We start from the raw sequence: 14,849 nt of genomic DNA, 5'->3' as shown, positions 1-14,849 counted from the left end.
GTCCTGGATCTCCCTTTGTAGACCAGGCTGGCCTCGAACTCACAGAGCTCCGCCTGCCTCTGCCTCCCGAGTGCTGGGATTACAGGCGTGCGCCACCACCGCCCAGCTTATCTCAGGCTTCTTATTAACTCTTATATTGTACATTAACCCATAATTCTTGTCTGTGTTAGCCATGTGGCTTAGTACCTTTCATCAGTGAGGCATTCTCATCTTGCTTCTTCTGTGTCTGGGTGATGACTGTGGACTGAGCCTTTCCTCTTCCCAGAATTCTCCTGTTTTGGTCACCCCATCTATACTTCCTGCCTGGCTACTGGCCAATCAGCGTTTTATTAAAAATAGCTAGTTAATCAGTGAGCTCCAGGTTTAGGGAGAGACCCTGTCTCAAATATAAGGTGGTAAGCAGATGAGGAAGATGCCTGATGTCACTCACCCTCTGGCCATACACATACACACAGGTCCTGAGAGTGTGGGTAAGGCAGCAGATCTCTTGAGGCATTTATTTACTTCATCTTTTGTTTTTGTTTTTGAGACAGGGTCTTATTTAGCCCAACCTGGCCTCAAATTCATTATGTAGCAAAGGGTGATCTTAAACTTCTGATCCTCCCGACTCTACTTCCCAAGTCCTGGCATCCCAAGAGTGTACCACATGCCTGGCTTTCAGGATGCTCCTGGCAGAGTTGGGAAGGAAAGTTAAGAAAAGAGTGTTTATTAGCCTCTCAGTTGTCACCCTGGTGCTAATGTTACTTACGTGGTTTTAACAAAACAGCTCAATGTCAATGTGGTTTGTGAATGCTTTAGACTTTCTTTACTGTTTATTTTAAATGGGAGATGGCTCGATCTGTAAAGTGTTTGCAAGAGGACCTGAACTGCATTCCCCAGGATCCCCATAAAAAAAAAAATTGAGCTTGATGGCAAGAGCTTGTCATTCCATCCTAGTGATTGCTAGCCAACCAGCCAGCTGCTGGCCAACCTGCCCAGCTGCTAGTCAACCTGCCCAACTGCTGGACAACCAGCCTAGCTGCTAGTCAACCTGCCCAGCTGCTGGCCAACCAGCCCAGCCGCTGGCCAACCAGCCCAGCCGCTAGACAACCAGCCCAGATGCTGGACAACCAGCCCAGCTGCTAGTGACAACCTGCCCAGCTGCTAGACAACCTGACCAACCAGCCCAGCTGCTGGCCAACCAGCCCAACTGCTGGCCAACCAGCCCAGCTGCTAGACAACCAGCCCAGCTGCTAGTCAACCAGCCCAGCTGCTAGACAACCTGCCCAGCTGCTGGCCAACCAGCCCAGCTGCTAGACAACCAGCCCAGCTGTCAACCAGCCCAGCTACTGGCCAACTAGCCCAGCTGCTGGCCAGTTGTCTCAAGGAAAAGATGGTGGGTGGCTCCCAGTGTTGTTCTCTGGCTTCCACATGCAAGTGCACACATGCGCACCTGCATACCCATGGATACACACACACATATAAATAATTAAAATAGTTAATTCAACATGCTTCATGTTAAGACAGCTTCTTTCCTGACCATCTAGCCATTATTCCACAAGCCAGGTGAGTTCCTCCTAATGAACACACCTGGGACCCACCCACCTCTGCATCCTGGACCCTAGGGGCAGCCTGTGGTACATTCCAGGATGAGTACAATGGAAGCCTCCGCTATGGATATCAGCGCGGAACTTTTCGTAGAAACAAAGGGTGTTGCTATATATCCAAGCTGGTCACTATGAATTTGCGTTTGAATTTGTGATCCTCCTGCCTCTGTGTCCCAAGTGCTGGGATCACCCTCACATCCATAAAGCCTCCTTCTGCTCATGTGCTGCCAGTCCTGGCCTTCCACAGCAGCAGCCTAGGACACGTGCTGAGGTCCGGCCAACATCCTTCTGCCTTACATTCCGCCCAGACCAGCACGCACAGGTCAGAGGGCCACATCTTGCCCTGTGCTCAGCTTTTTCTTCGAGTTCTGGGAATCAAACTCAGGTCTTTTGGCAAGCACTTTCAAGTCCCTCAAGGGGGTGATGAAAGCCAAGAGAGATCTGCCCTTTAAACCAGGGCCATTTATTGTCAAGATGGGGTGGGTCACTTAGAAAATGCTCATAGACAGCTTGGTTGACTAGAACCCGGGTAACATCCAAAATGCCACTCTCTTAACTGCCTGTTTTCGATTTTATTAAATTGCACCCTTTGATCTCAAATACAATAAAGCCAGCTGCAGAAGTAAACAATGGGTGACCATGTCAATGGCTTTCCCCTTCCTTGCAGGTAATAAGGTTAGAGAGCCAAGTAACACGCTATAGATCAGCTGCTGAGAATGCAGAAAAAATAGAAGATGAACTAAAGGCAGAGAAACGGAAACTCCAAAGAGAGGTAAACTTCCTAGGCCTTTCCTAGAGAACAAATGGGCCATGAATGGTCCTTAGGGTCAATAAAGGGTGGATTGACCAAGTCTGGGCCATTCATTACTGGCTTAGGTCTGTCTCCCTCAAATTCTAACATGTTACCAGAAGCATAGCACAGCCAGCTGGGACTGCCTGCCTTTTCTTTTCTTTTCCTTCCTTCCTTCCTTCCTTCCTTCCTTCCTTCCTTCCTTCCTTTCCTTCTTTCTTTCTTTCCTTCTTTCTTTTTTATGTGCATATTTGTCTGTGTTGTGAGAGTGTTGGAGCCCCTAGAATTGGAGTTTTAGACAGCTGTGAGCTGCCATGTGGGTGCTGGAAATTGAACCCAGATCCTTTGGAAGAGCAGCCAGTGCTCTCAACCATTGAGCCATCTCTCCAGTCCTCACCTCCCTCACCCCCTGCTAGGACCCCTTTGAGCATGTGCTGCAGGAGTCATCCAGAAACACCAAGTTATAATGAGATAAAGGAGCACTCAGGCCTCTTATTGCCTACGTCCTTCATGCTGCCTGGGGGAACCCAGAACAGGTAGGCAGGGATAGGAGCCAGTGCTACGCTGAGTGGTTTAAGGCCACCTGCCATGCTTCTACTTCTTTCAAAATTGAACGTTTTACTTTCCCAAAGATACCAGGCAAAGTCGCCCACTTGGAAAGTATAGCATCTGCTGGGCCCATGGCTGCGTGTCAGGGAGCGGCCACAGTTAATAATCGAATCATTTCTTTAAATACTGCACACCTAGCTCTCTGTTTTCCATTCCCGACCGCCGACATGTGTCCAGTCTTTGGGCATTGCTCCCCACACACACCCCCACCCAACCGCCATGCTTTCTCCCTTCCCAAGTTCAGTATATTGTGAGGTCAAGCTTAATTGTGAACCAGAATATCCCAGGCTTGAAGAAGGAGGTGGAAGGTGGAATCTTCTTTCCTAGAACCCAACCTCCTGCATGGGACCTGGGGTAGAAAGTAGAGCCATGGGCTGTGCCCTACCAACCAACAGCCCCACTGCTGTAATAGGGAACTCCCTCCCTCGGGCCAGCCCTCTGCCTGATGCCTCCAAGCCTAGGAGTAACCTGCTCACACATAGCTCCCTGTATGGTGCCCAGGCCCTCTGCCGAGCTCTAGGCTGCGGCTGTTTGGGACTCTGTCATTCAAGCTTTCATTTTCAGCTGCAGAAACCTTGCTCCTGACCTCCCCACACACACACCAGAAAGCTTCTCCATCTGTTCCAGGCTGGGTTTCATTTGTATTTGATGGCTCACTATACTCAGCAGTCCTGAGCCCATCAAGACCCACAAGGTAGCGCTGGTCTGGAGTCTAGTTCCAGATAAAGAGCATCTCCTAGTTAAGATGCCAGAACTGTGAGCCATACATTATTTCTCAGTTAGGAAACACACACAGGATAGAGCGGTGGCTCTGTGGCTAAGAGCACTTCCTGCTCTTGCAGAGGACCCAGGTTCAGTTCCCTGCACCCACATGACAGCTCACAATGTCTGTAATTCCAGTTCAGGGATTCTGGTGCATTCTCTGGCCTCCTTGGGTCCCTGCATGCACGTGGTACACAGACATAAACACATAAACCAAATAGAGTCCTAACTTTTTTTAAAGAAACATATGGCCAATTATTTAAAAAGGAAACAGAGAAAAGCATGCCCGCACAGCACGCACATTATTTAGGATTTCAGTGTGGGTGGGCTGTCAGCAGCGCTCTCCGGTAGGGCTGGGCTCTTGACCACTCAAAACCCCGTCAGATTGCAGAGAAGCGAAGTCCAAGCTCATGGCCTTTCCTCCTCCTTCTTCCAGCTTCGATCTGCACTGGACAAAACAGAGGAGCTTGAGGTGAGCAACGGCCACCTCGTGAAGCGACTGGAAAAGATGAAAGCCAACCGCAATGCGCTCCTGTCCCAGCAGTAAACACCAGCACCGAGTGGGCAGCTCACTGGGGACTTGGCGCCTAGTGTGGCTTCGCGGGCTTTTATCTGTTCTCTCAGGAGCGCTGCCTTCTTCCCTGCCTCTGAGGGAAGAAGTGCTTCCGTGCAGGGGGTCACCTGGGGAACCCAACAGCACCAGATGCTTCCATCTGCAGACCCCTGGCCTGGCCGGGTGACACTCAGAGCCTGCAGGTTTCTTCATAAGCACACTGGGTCTCATGAGAGCTCTGGACTTGATGCACAGGGACCTCTTAATGCCACCAACAGGGGCAACTGAGGTCAGGGTTAAGGTGGGACTTGGTTTTCTTTTGTGTCTTGCTGAAGGTTAAGGGGAAATGTTGCAGTGTTGGGGAATATCCATGGTGGACCCTCCAGTCTGAGTGACACTAACAGTATCTCTTCGTCCCTGCTTCCCATACACAAAACACTGTGGAACCACAAGCCATTACCAAGCAAAGCTCCTCCACCGGAGACAAGGCGATGGTCTGGACGTAAAGTGACCTTACGAAGACTCTTTACAGGCAACAAATGAAGCTTTTCTAAGGGACTTTTGCATCAGTTCAGTTCTAAGAGTACTTTCTCCCAGGGTCATTAGATGGTAGCTTCACCGAAAACAACAGCTTTTCATTTGCATTATTTAATCCTTATATTTGAAATTGAAGTTGTTAACTTCTTTTAAAGAATGTACTGCTAGAAAAAAATTTTAAAAAATGAAATGTTAAAGAGAGCCGTGTGGTTTTTTTTTAAGATTTATTTATTTTTATGTGTGTGAATGTTTGCCTGTGTGTATGTATGTGCAACACGTGTACAGTTCCAAAAAATACCAGAAGAGGGCGTTGGATCCCCAGGACTGGATTTACAGATGGTTGTCCATTACCAGAACTGAACCCAGGTCCTGCAGTCAGTGTTCTGAACCGCTGAGCCATCTCTTCAACCCCTAAAGCCATTTGGTTTTACTTTTTCCCACTGAGAAATACCGTTACTTGGTGTCATATTTGCTGGGTATATTAGGAATCATCTTTTCATTTTGATTTTTTCCTTTTCAGTGACAGCATTTGCATGTATGTGTGTGTGTGCATGCATGTATGTATGTGTGTGCCATAGCATATGTGTGGAAGGCACAGGACAACTTGAAGGGAGTCAGTTCTCTTTCTACCATGTGAGTCCTGGGCATTAAGATCAGGCCATTGGGCATTAAGATCAGGCCATCGGGCATTAGTAGCAATCACCCTTAAATGCTGAACCATCTCGCTGGCCCCATCTTTTCAAGCATATCACATGAATTCAATTATTTCTTTCCCTGTTTTTAAAAATGCCTGTTCAGAGCCCGTGCCCTGGGGACATAAAGGACACTGAAGAGGTAGGAAAGGTAGACCTAACTGCAGAGCAACAGGAGACAAAAGCAGAGCAGGTTGCTGCTTTTCAGTCACCCTTTGTCTAGGTCGCATTCCAGACAGGGCTGGGAAGCAGGCCAACCTCTGGCTGTGATTATGAGTGCCAATCGAAACAGCAGCATCCAGGGATGCTGTGGAGCATGAGTTCTGAAGACACAAGTCGAAGCACTAGAGGTCATGAGGGGCCACGGCCAGGCCTGTGTAGACCCAGGGTAGACAAGGCTGGGTTTCACTGGTTTCCAAATAATCCAGTGCTTCTGTTTGCCATCCACTCACAGGGGACACGCCCTGAGGAGGAATCTGTGGGTTGGGGAAGGGGAGCAGAGTTCCCTTGAGGGAGGTGTACTGGGTGGCCTTCATTGCACATGGCATGCAGCATGAGAATGGTAAAAGGAAAGAAACCAGGTGGAGATCCCTCCGGGAGCCTCTCCTGACCCTACTGGGCCAGCCAGCCTGCGGCAAGGCAGTGTCTGTTTCACTCTCTTTTCCCCATGGGTTCTTCTACAGTATTACAATGTAAGTGCATTTAACCAGTAATAATAATAATAGTAATAATAATAATCCATAAAGAAAGCTGATAATTGCAAACCCTCCTGTGATACCTGGCCATGAAATCTAATGCTTTCATTTATCTTCGCTCCTTCACTCATTTAGTTTCCATGACAACATCATTTAGTAAATATTCTTGCAGAAGTTCCGAGTCTGCATCATACCCAGTTCCGAATCCAGAGAAAGCTCGAACAGTTTCAGAATGTATCCCCTAGGAAAGCTTTCCTGCAGGTGAAGCTCCTGGGAGTTGGTGCTGGCTTCTTTCTTCCCCGCAGCCCAGCCTTCCTCAGCCTTGGCTGTGTTCACACCCTGCAGCATGAGTGGATTGGGGTGAGTGCCCCACTCACTAGAGACTGTTGAGCTGTATCCTTGGTGTCTACCCTCTGATGATGCTGGATTGCACCCCAAATTGCAACAGCAAATAAGTGTCTCGGAACTGTGAAATCCCACCATGGGGAACCAGTGCCGTAAACTGAATTTTAAAAATTAGAGAGTGATGGTTGAAATCTTGGAATCCCTGTTGTTTCTTACAAACTGTATTGACTTTAGAAATAAAAGAACATTTCGCCAGGGCAGCTCATTCACAAACATAGTGGGACACCACAGATCTAGTTCAGACTGTAATGAGTTGGCATTTGCCACTGCATTCACCAGGAGCTAAAGTGTCGTGCTCTGGGGAGATGGCTTAGAGAGTGAAGTGCCTGCTGCCCAAGTGTGAGGTTCTAAGTGTGGTTCACAGTACCATCCTAAGCGGGGCATAGTGGTCTGTGTGCCTGTACCCCCAATGCTGGTCAGAGGTGGGTGGATCCTGGAAGCTTGCTGGCCAGTCAGTCTAAATAGAATGGCAAGGTCCAGGTTTAATATTCTCAAAAATTAGAGAAGCTATTAATGAAGGACATCTTGGCATCAACCTCTGACCTGCACACATTGCCTGTGTGCACTGGTGTGCATATGAACAAAATGAACATGCATTCACATGCACACACACATACATGCACGTACCATGATTTTGCTTTGTTTTTTAAGAATGTACAGTTGATATAGATTTGAAGATGGAGTCTCATTGTATAACCCTGGCTGGTCTAGAACTTGCAATGTAGACTAGGCTGGCTTCAAACTCACAGAGTTCTACTTACCTCTGCCTCCCAAGTGCTGGGATTAAAAGCATGTACTGCCACACCCAGCTGCTAATATTTTTATAGTTCTCAAATACAGATTTCTGGTGAATTCAGTGCCACACTCTTAGGGGCTGGTGAAGGAGTGTCCACAATAAGGCGACTTCTCAGTGGGGAGCAGGACCATCTCAGAGGCTGCCTGTGATGGGATGGGTGGAACCAGCCAGCTGCAGATGTCAGATGAGGCACTCACATCTGTTGGTATCACTAAGTGCTCACAACTAGATGTGGCATGTGTGCATGTGTCTGCCTGGCATTTGAAAGTGATAGAGCTTCTATCCCTGACCTGCCTGGCTCCCTTACCTGTAGCCATACATAGGTGTCAACTGACCCCTGGTGTGGAGGATGCTTGGGGACCAAGAGGAGCCCTACTCAGGGCTTAGAGTTCTACTCAGGAGCCTCAGGGACAATGTTCCTGGTTCTCAATCATTCGAAGACTGGAAAGTTGTCCCCCAGTCCTGGCCTGTGTCTAATGCCACCATTTGTCTGTTTGCTGTCCCCACCTTCTCCTCCCTGCTTCTTCCTGGTTTTCAACTAGAGAAGCCCTCATTGCTAGCGCCTAGATGGTTCCTACCTGGTCCCCAGGGGCACCAAGCGCTTGATAGGTACCACAGGTCCTAGTGAAATTGCTTGAGTGGTTGACTGATCTATCTCCAGCAGGCCACACTCCTGGGTGGCATAGTAATAAGAATGCTAGAGACTTGGGGAGAGGCTTCAGAATCAGGACCATTTGGAACTTCACGAGAGCCCTTCCTAAACTCCAGGAGCTGCCGACACTATGGTTGGTGTGGGAGACAGTGAAACAGGTTTGCCTTCCTTCCTCCCCGCTAGCTCTGGATCCATCACCACCTGGGGGCAGCCGAGGCCGTCGATTGCTCCTTCAAAGAGCAGCACCTATGTCCAGCCCTAATCTAAACAAGGCATGTCTTCCGAGGTCAGGTGTGATGGGTTTGTGGTGACCTAGGGAGAGGCCATCTCTACTGCACTGAGCTTTCTGAGCCTGCCATGGCCTGGGTGGAGGTCAGCAGCTGCTAAGAACACAAGTTCACCTGCCACAGTTTTGCTAAAAGGTTTCATATTTCCATGTCTAAAATTTCAAATCCCCTCCCCCTATTTTTTTGTTTATTTGTTGTTTTTGAAAACTGGGATCTAATATCATAAACAAAGTCACCCCACATGTCAAGTCAGCATAGCTGGGGTTTGGCAAGTTTAGCAAGTAGCCAGGGCACAGGAGAGCCCCTTGGGGTTACAGCAGCAGAGGGTGGAAACAAGCAAGTTCTAAAGAGGTGTGGAGATCTGAGGTGACTGATCTTCAGAGGAGAGATCTGCTTCCTGGGGGACCACTGAGGAGGCTGAATCAGGGAGGAGGCCGGTAGCTGAGCTGACTCCTGGCAGCAGCAGAGGTCTTGGATCTTTGCTATGATGTGTGTGAAGGCGCATGCGTGTGCATGCACACGGAGACCAGAGGACAACCTTGTGTGTCTGCCTCTCATTGGCTTGGAGCTCACCACGTAGTTTAGGTTGACTTGTTACTGAGCCCTAGGGATCCAGCTGTACACACACACACACACATACACACACACACACACTCCCAGCACTGGGATTCCAAGCACATGCCATCAAATCTGTCTCTTTTTTTGTGGGTTTTTACATGGATTCTGGGAATAACACTCAGGTATTCATGCTTGCAAAGTTGACTGTGGTAGTAAACATCCTACTGTCCCTAAGTGATTTTTAAAAATACTCTTAATAAACTATTACTATCCTACTACTATTGAAGACAAGGACCTAAGAGTTCTCTTACACACTGCTGGTGAGAACTATAGAAGTCAGTACGAGGGTGCTCAAACTACGAACAACAGGTCTTCCACATGATCCAGGCGTAGCCTTCCTGGGTATTGACCTGAAGGACCCTAGGCCGACACATCCCAGAGACACTAGCACATCACGCTTGACTGCAGTGCCCGTCATCATGGTCGAGCCATGCAACCCACCTGGGTGTCCCGCAGCAGAGGAACAGATGAGGTGGTGTGCATGCAGTGGGGTTCTTTTCATTCACAAAGAGTCGTGCTATCCAAAGGATAATAGATACAATCGGAGATAAGTGAGTTAAGCCAATCTTGGAGAGACAAATACTATATGTTCTCTCTCACTTGAGGCTCCTGGAGTTTATAGAGATGCATAAAATCATGTATGTATAGATGACATGGAAACAGAAGTAAAATTGCCGCAGGGGACAAGAGGGACAAAGGGACGAATGGGAAGAGAGGACACACATCAAATACAGTCATACATATGAAACTATCTGTGGTGTGAAAAGTTTATATACATTTCCATATAAATCTTCACCTCCACATAGACTGACTAGGGGTTAGCATCTTGGCTCTCCAAGTCTAGTGTGTTTATATGTGAGGTGACAACAGGAAGCACTGTCAGATTTTTGCTTTAATTATTGAATATTTGTCAAGCATGTCTTTGTTTCAAGAAAACAAATTGAATTAAGCTAACTGACGGGAATCTTTTGTACAGCTCTACGACTCAATTGTAAGTGTAGACACAGAGCGCACGGCTATCACCTTCCTTTTAGAAAAGAACTAGAGTTCAGCCATTTCATAAGCAGACGGTCCACAGCAGCTCTGTGTGCTTTCTGAGCAATTCCAGCAACAGTGTTCACGGTTCCTCTCCACAGAGACTTCCTCAGGGAGCCAAACACAAACATTCTCTGTACAGATCATGCACGTCATCAGTTTCTCCTTTCAACGTACCAGTGTGGATGCCCTTGGGAGCCAGAAGAGGGTGTCAGATCCCCTGAAACCACAGCCAGAAGAGGTTGGGAGTCTACGTGTATACCTGATTCATGTGTTCTGCAAGAGTAGTGAGTGCTCTTAGAGACTAAGACATATCTCTAGCCCCTGGGTGCTTTGTTCTTGAATTCACCATATCTGGAGCCGCACACAGACAGAAGCTAATGGTTTATACCTCATTCTGTCTCTAGCTGGAATTTATTAGCAGATGTAATAGATCTGTCAATAGCCATAGCCTGAGTCCATTCTTTTAGGTTGATTGACACTTCTTTATAAGTTTGAAGGTCCTCTGAAATAAAATGGATCAATGGGTTGTCTTCTGTCTAAAGACTTACCTAAAACTAAGGAAAAGTGATTGCAATTGGAAACCATTCAGATCTTTAGTCTTGCTGGAAAGTTTTGTCTTAAACAGGCAATGATTTGGTGGGGCTCACTTGAAGATTTTTTTTTTAACTTTTTGTGAAACATCTTAGTCTTTCCTAATTTTGTAGCAAAACTTTTCTACAGCTGAACTAATTTCTTTTATAGTCTTTCCAGTTCAAGTTACTTTATGTTTGGTAACTATCTGAGCCATTCTGTGGCTTTTCAAAGTTACACAGCCCAAGTCCTATAAAACATCGCTTCCAAGTCTGAGCCAGGCAGTAGGTCCTACAGCTACCCATGAGGCTGAAAGAGGATTGAAAGTTGAAGTCCTCAGGGGTAAAGATGCTTACCACCAAGCCTAATGACCTGAGTTTATTCACTGGAACCCATTCCTGCAAGCTGTTATCTGACCCTACAAGTGTACTATGGTGTACACACACACACACTTTTAAAAAATAGCTGGGCAGTGGTGGGGCACACCTTTAATCTCAGTACTTGGGAGGAAGAGGTAGGGGGATCTCTGTGAATATGAGGCCATCCTGGTCTACAAAGCGAGTTCCAGGACAGTCAGAACTGTTACACAGAGAAACCCTGTCTTGAAAAAAATAAAACAAAAACAAAAAAAGTAATAATAATTCTGAGGACTGCCTGGGTGACTTTGTGAGACTTGACTCATAATAGAAAAAGTAAAGGCAGGCATGCTAACAGGCAGTATTAGTCCCAGCACATGGGCAGCAGAAACATGTGTCTCTGTGAGTTGAGGCCAACCTGGTCTGTGCTGAGAGTACCAGGACAGAAAAGGGAAGATAGAGAGAATCCATCTCAAAATCAAAATTAATCAAAAACAAAGAGGCTGGCCCTTGTCTAGCATAGGGTCCCTACATTATTTTCCTAGTACTGCCTCAATTTTTTTTATTTGATCTATTTTTTTTTGCTAGACATTTAATCTAAACTAAGGTAGCTAAATTTCATTTGTTCTATTTAGACTGTTGTGAAGAAATTTCTTAACAAAGTCACTGTGTGAGTTATTTCTTGCACTGTAACAAGTTACCCCAAGAAGGCACATAACTTATCTCACAGCGTCTGTGGGGTCGGAAGTCTGGGGGTCACGTAGCTGGAGAGTTTGGACTCAGAATCTCAAACTTCTGGAGAATGGTCCCCAAACTCATTCACTTGCTCTTTGACCATTGGCTAGAGGCCTTGATGACTCAGCCTGGGTGCTCCGAAATTAGCATCAGGGCTCAGTTCTTCTAGAAAGATCTGGCACAGAGAAAAAGAAAAGTAATGAAATTAGCAGCCATGGCCTCCCCTGGATGATGTGTTTCTAGCATTCAATGGGAAGACAATTAGCGTCATTTCTTTGGTTTGGGGTTTGTTTGTTTGTTTGCTTGCTTGCTTGTTTGCTTGGCTGGCTAGTTTTCTGAAAAAGGGCTTTTCTGCGTAGCCCTGGCTGTCCGGGAATTCACTCTGTAGACCAGGCTGGCCTTGATCCACAGAGATCCACCTGTTTCTGCCTCCTGAGTGCTGGGATTAAAAATGTGTGCCACCATCTCTTGGTTTGGGTTTTGTTTGTTTTTGTTTTGTTTTGTTTTGAGACAGGATCTAGCTCTATAGGCCAGGCTTGTTTGTTACTCAGCATCGCTTCCCATACAGTTCACCTGGTAACACACAACAAAACTACGCTCAGGGGTGGGCCCTGCTCTCTAGGAACACAACAGTCCATCTCCCCCAGTCCCAGCCACCCTTCACACAGGTGATCTGCCATCTTCAGCAGTTTGATATGCAAACAGACACATGAAAGATCTTACACTTTCTGTGTTGTCTCACTGGGTAAAAGGGGACCAACAATAGAATCAACATTTGACAGATATCTGCCAGGAAGGAAATTGCCAAAACTTCTAACTGTGCTACAGAAGTCAAGGGGGGAAGGCTTCCAGCCTAGTGTAGAAAGGGGTTAGCAGCTGTCTCCAGTGTGCTTTCCACCCAACACACTTGCTCCACACTCAGAACTAGACACCTGCCTGGAAGCTATCTGCCCAGCACAGGATCTAGTGTCCAGCTTAACGTGAACCTTGTCTGAACCAGCTTGAAGAACAGATGCCAGACCTCATTAGCTTGGCAGCAACCAGCCTTATTTTAAATGAAATGGTGGTTTCGAAAATTAAATTCAAAGTCACTGTAGGTAAGAGGAGACTTGCATGGCCAATTAAGTCACTAAAAGGTGACATTGTGCAGGCCCACATTCATGTTCACAGTTTACTGTACAGCACCCAGCTACCGGTAGGTCAAGATGAATTTGGTGAGTCTATTAATGAAAGAATACAAGGGATGCAAGTCAGAGGCCTCTATCTCTAATGGGACAGTTTTGAGGTAGGTCTACCTTTAAAATCTTATTGTCCTTTGAAAGGGCCTCCCTCACTCTTCAGTAATTAAGGCTATGTTCCGACAAATAAAGCTATCGAGTTGTTGGTCCTCCTGGGTCGTCTCATTTTGGGCAGGGATAAATTATCTCCCAAACTTGTACTGAGAGCACAAACAAAATATATATGTGGGAGGAGCTAGAGATGACTCCGTGGTTAAGAGTACATACAGTTCTTGTAGAGGATTCTAGTTGGGATCCCAGGACCAATGTCAGGGCTCACAACCTCCTGTAACTCCAACTCCAGGAGATCCCATGTCCTCTTCTGGCCTGTAATAACAATGCACTCAGTGTGTGTGTGTGTGTGTGTGTGTGTGTGTGTGTGTGTGTGTACATACTAATAAAAATCTTCTTTACAAGTATATATGAAATATTGAAACCTCCTGCAATCAAATAATCTGTTGTAGAATATTATTTTAGCTAGGCAAAGATATGTACATTTGTTTATCCTGCAGAATATTACTTTAACTGTGTAAAGGTGTGTTACTTTTGTTTATGCTGCATCTGTTTGAAGATGTAAGTATGTGTGTTTAAATACATAATGGTATGTTGCACCTGTTTCATCTTGCCTTCCTAAGGCACCAGATTGGTCTAATAAAAAGCTGAACAGCGAATAGCTAAGCAAGAGAGGGATAGGCGGGGCTAGCAAGGAGAGAATCAGTAGGAGGAGAAATCTAGGCTTGGAAGAAAAGAAGGAAGAAGAAAAGGAATGAGAAAAGAGGAGAGCCAGGTTGTGGCAGCGCACACCTATAATCCCAGCACTCAGGAGGCAGAGGCAGGTGGATCTCTGTGAGTTCGAGGCCAGCCTGGTCTACAAGAGCTAGTTCCAGGACAGGCTCTAAAGCTACACAGAAACCCTGTCTCGAACCTCCCCCCTCAAAAAAAAACAGAGAGAAGGAGGGGCACACCTGGGGCAAGAAGCCAGGCAGCAGATAGCCAGACAGACTAGAGATAGCAAGAAAGTAAGAAAATGGTTATAAAAAAAAAAAAGCCCTGAGACAAGGGTAGATAAAGAGAAACAGGGTGATTTAAGTTAAAAGACTTAGCCAGAAATGTGGCTAAGCTACTGAGCATTCAAAACTAATAATAAGTCTCTGTGTCATGATTTGGGAGCGGGTTGGTGGCCCTAAAGGGGAAAAAAAAAAAAAGGCTGGTACAATAATCTTTTAATGCAATCATATAAAAATCAAAATTAATACAAAAAGAATCCATGATAACAATTTAAAGAATCCATGATAACAATTTAAATAAAAGCATGATCAGAAATAGTCTACTCTGTGCAACCACTAACAGCCTGGCCAAAAAAAGGACAAGGAGAAAAGGTGTACTAGTTTGCATAATTTTCTCATCTTGACTCTTTTTCTGTTACTTTTTTTTTTTCTGAGACAGGGTTTCCCAGCAGCTATGGAGCCAGTCCTGGAACTCACTCTGTAGACGAGGCTGGCCTCCAACTCACAAAGATCCGCTTGTCTCTGCCTCCCGAACGCTGGGATTAAAGGTGTGCAACAGCACCGCCAAGCTCTGTTACTTTTTTTTTAACTGATATATTGTCCTATTTTGTGAATTTTGTGGTGCACGCCTAAGTTTTGTACTAGAAGCAAGCGCCCACTGTAGCCCCACACTGGGAGCAGCGAAAGCCACAGGGCTCCACGTCCAGGATAAATACAGCTTAAACTCACCAAGTCTCGCGAGAAGATACTGTGCACCTGGCCACCCAATCCGAGCCTGCGGTTCCTTCCCGCGTTATTTGAGCCCCACCAAGCCAATCATGGTGCGGGCCTGTTCACACAGGCCAATAGGAGCGCTCCTCGAGCGGTGGGTGGGCCGCTGGCAG

At 46.6% G+C, this 14,849-nt stretch overlaps 1 protein-coding gene across 5 annotated transcripts in view; it reads left to right on the top strand.

The window, feature by feature from the left end:
• Lrrfip1 (LRR binding FLII interacting protein 1) overlaps nucleotides 1-5,027 on the top strand; it is a 134,269-nt gene extending 129,242 nt beyond the window's left edge. For all 5 annotated transcript variants that reach the window (XM_005361700.2, XM_026786529.1, XM_005361701.2 and 2 more), the window contains 2 exons: nucleotides 2,254-2,358; nucleotides 4,184-5,027. In XM_005361700.2, the coding sequence (XP_005361757.1) occupies nucleotides 2,254-2,358; nucleotides 4,184-4,294 (216 nt within the window). In that variant the 3' untranslated portion in view covers nucleotides 4,295-5,027. The remainder of the gene's footprint in view (nucleotides 1-2,253; nucleotides 2,359-4,183) is intronic.
• The last annotated feature ends 9,822 nt before the right edge of the window (nucleotides 5,028-14,849 follow it).

This window comes from Microtus ochrogaster, linkage group LG4 (genome assembly GCF_000317375.1).
Source record: "Microtus ochrogaster isolate Prairie Vole_2 linkage group LG4, MicOch1.0, whole genome shotgun sequence".
Lineage (NCBI taxonomy): Eukaryota > Metazoa > Chordata > Mammalia > Rodentia > Cricetidae > Microtus > Microtus ochrogaster.
This window is presented reverse-complemented; position numbering and strand designations above follow the sequence as displayed.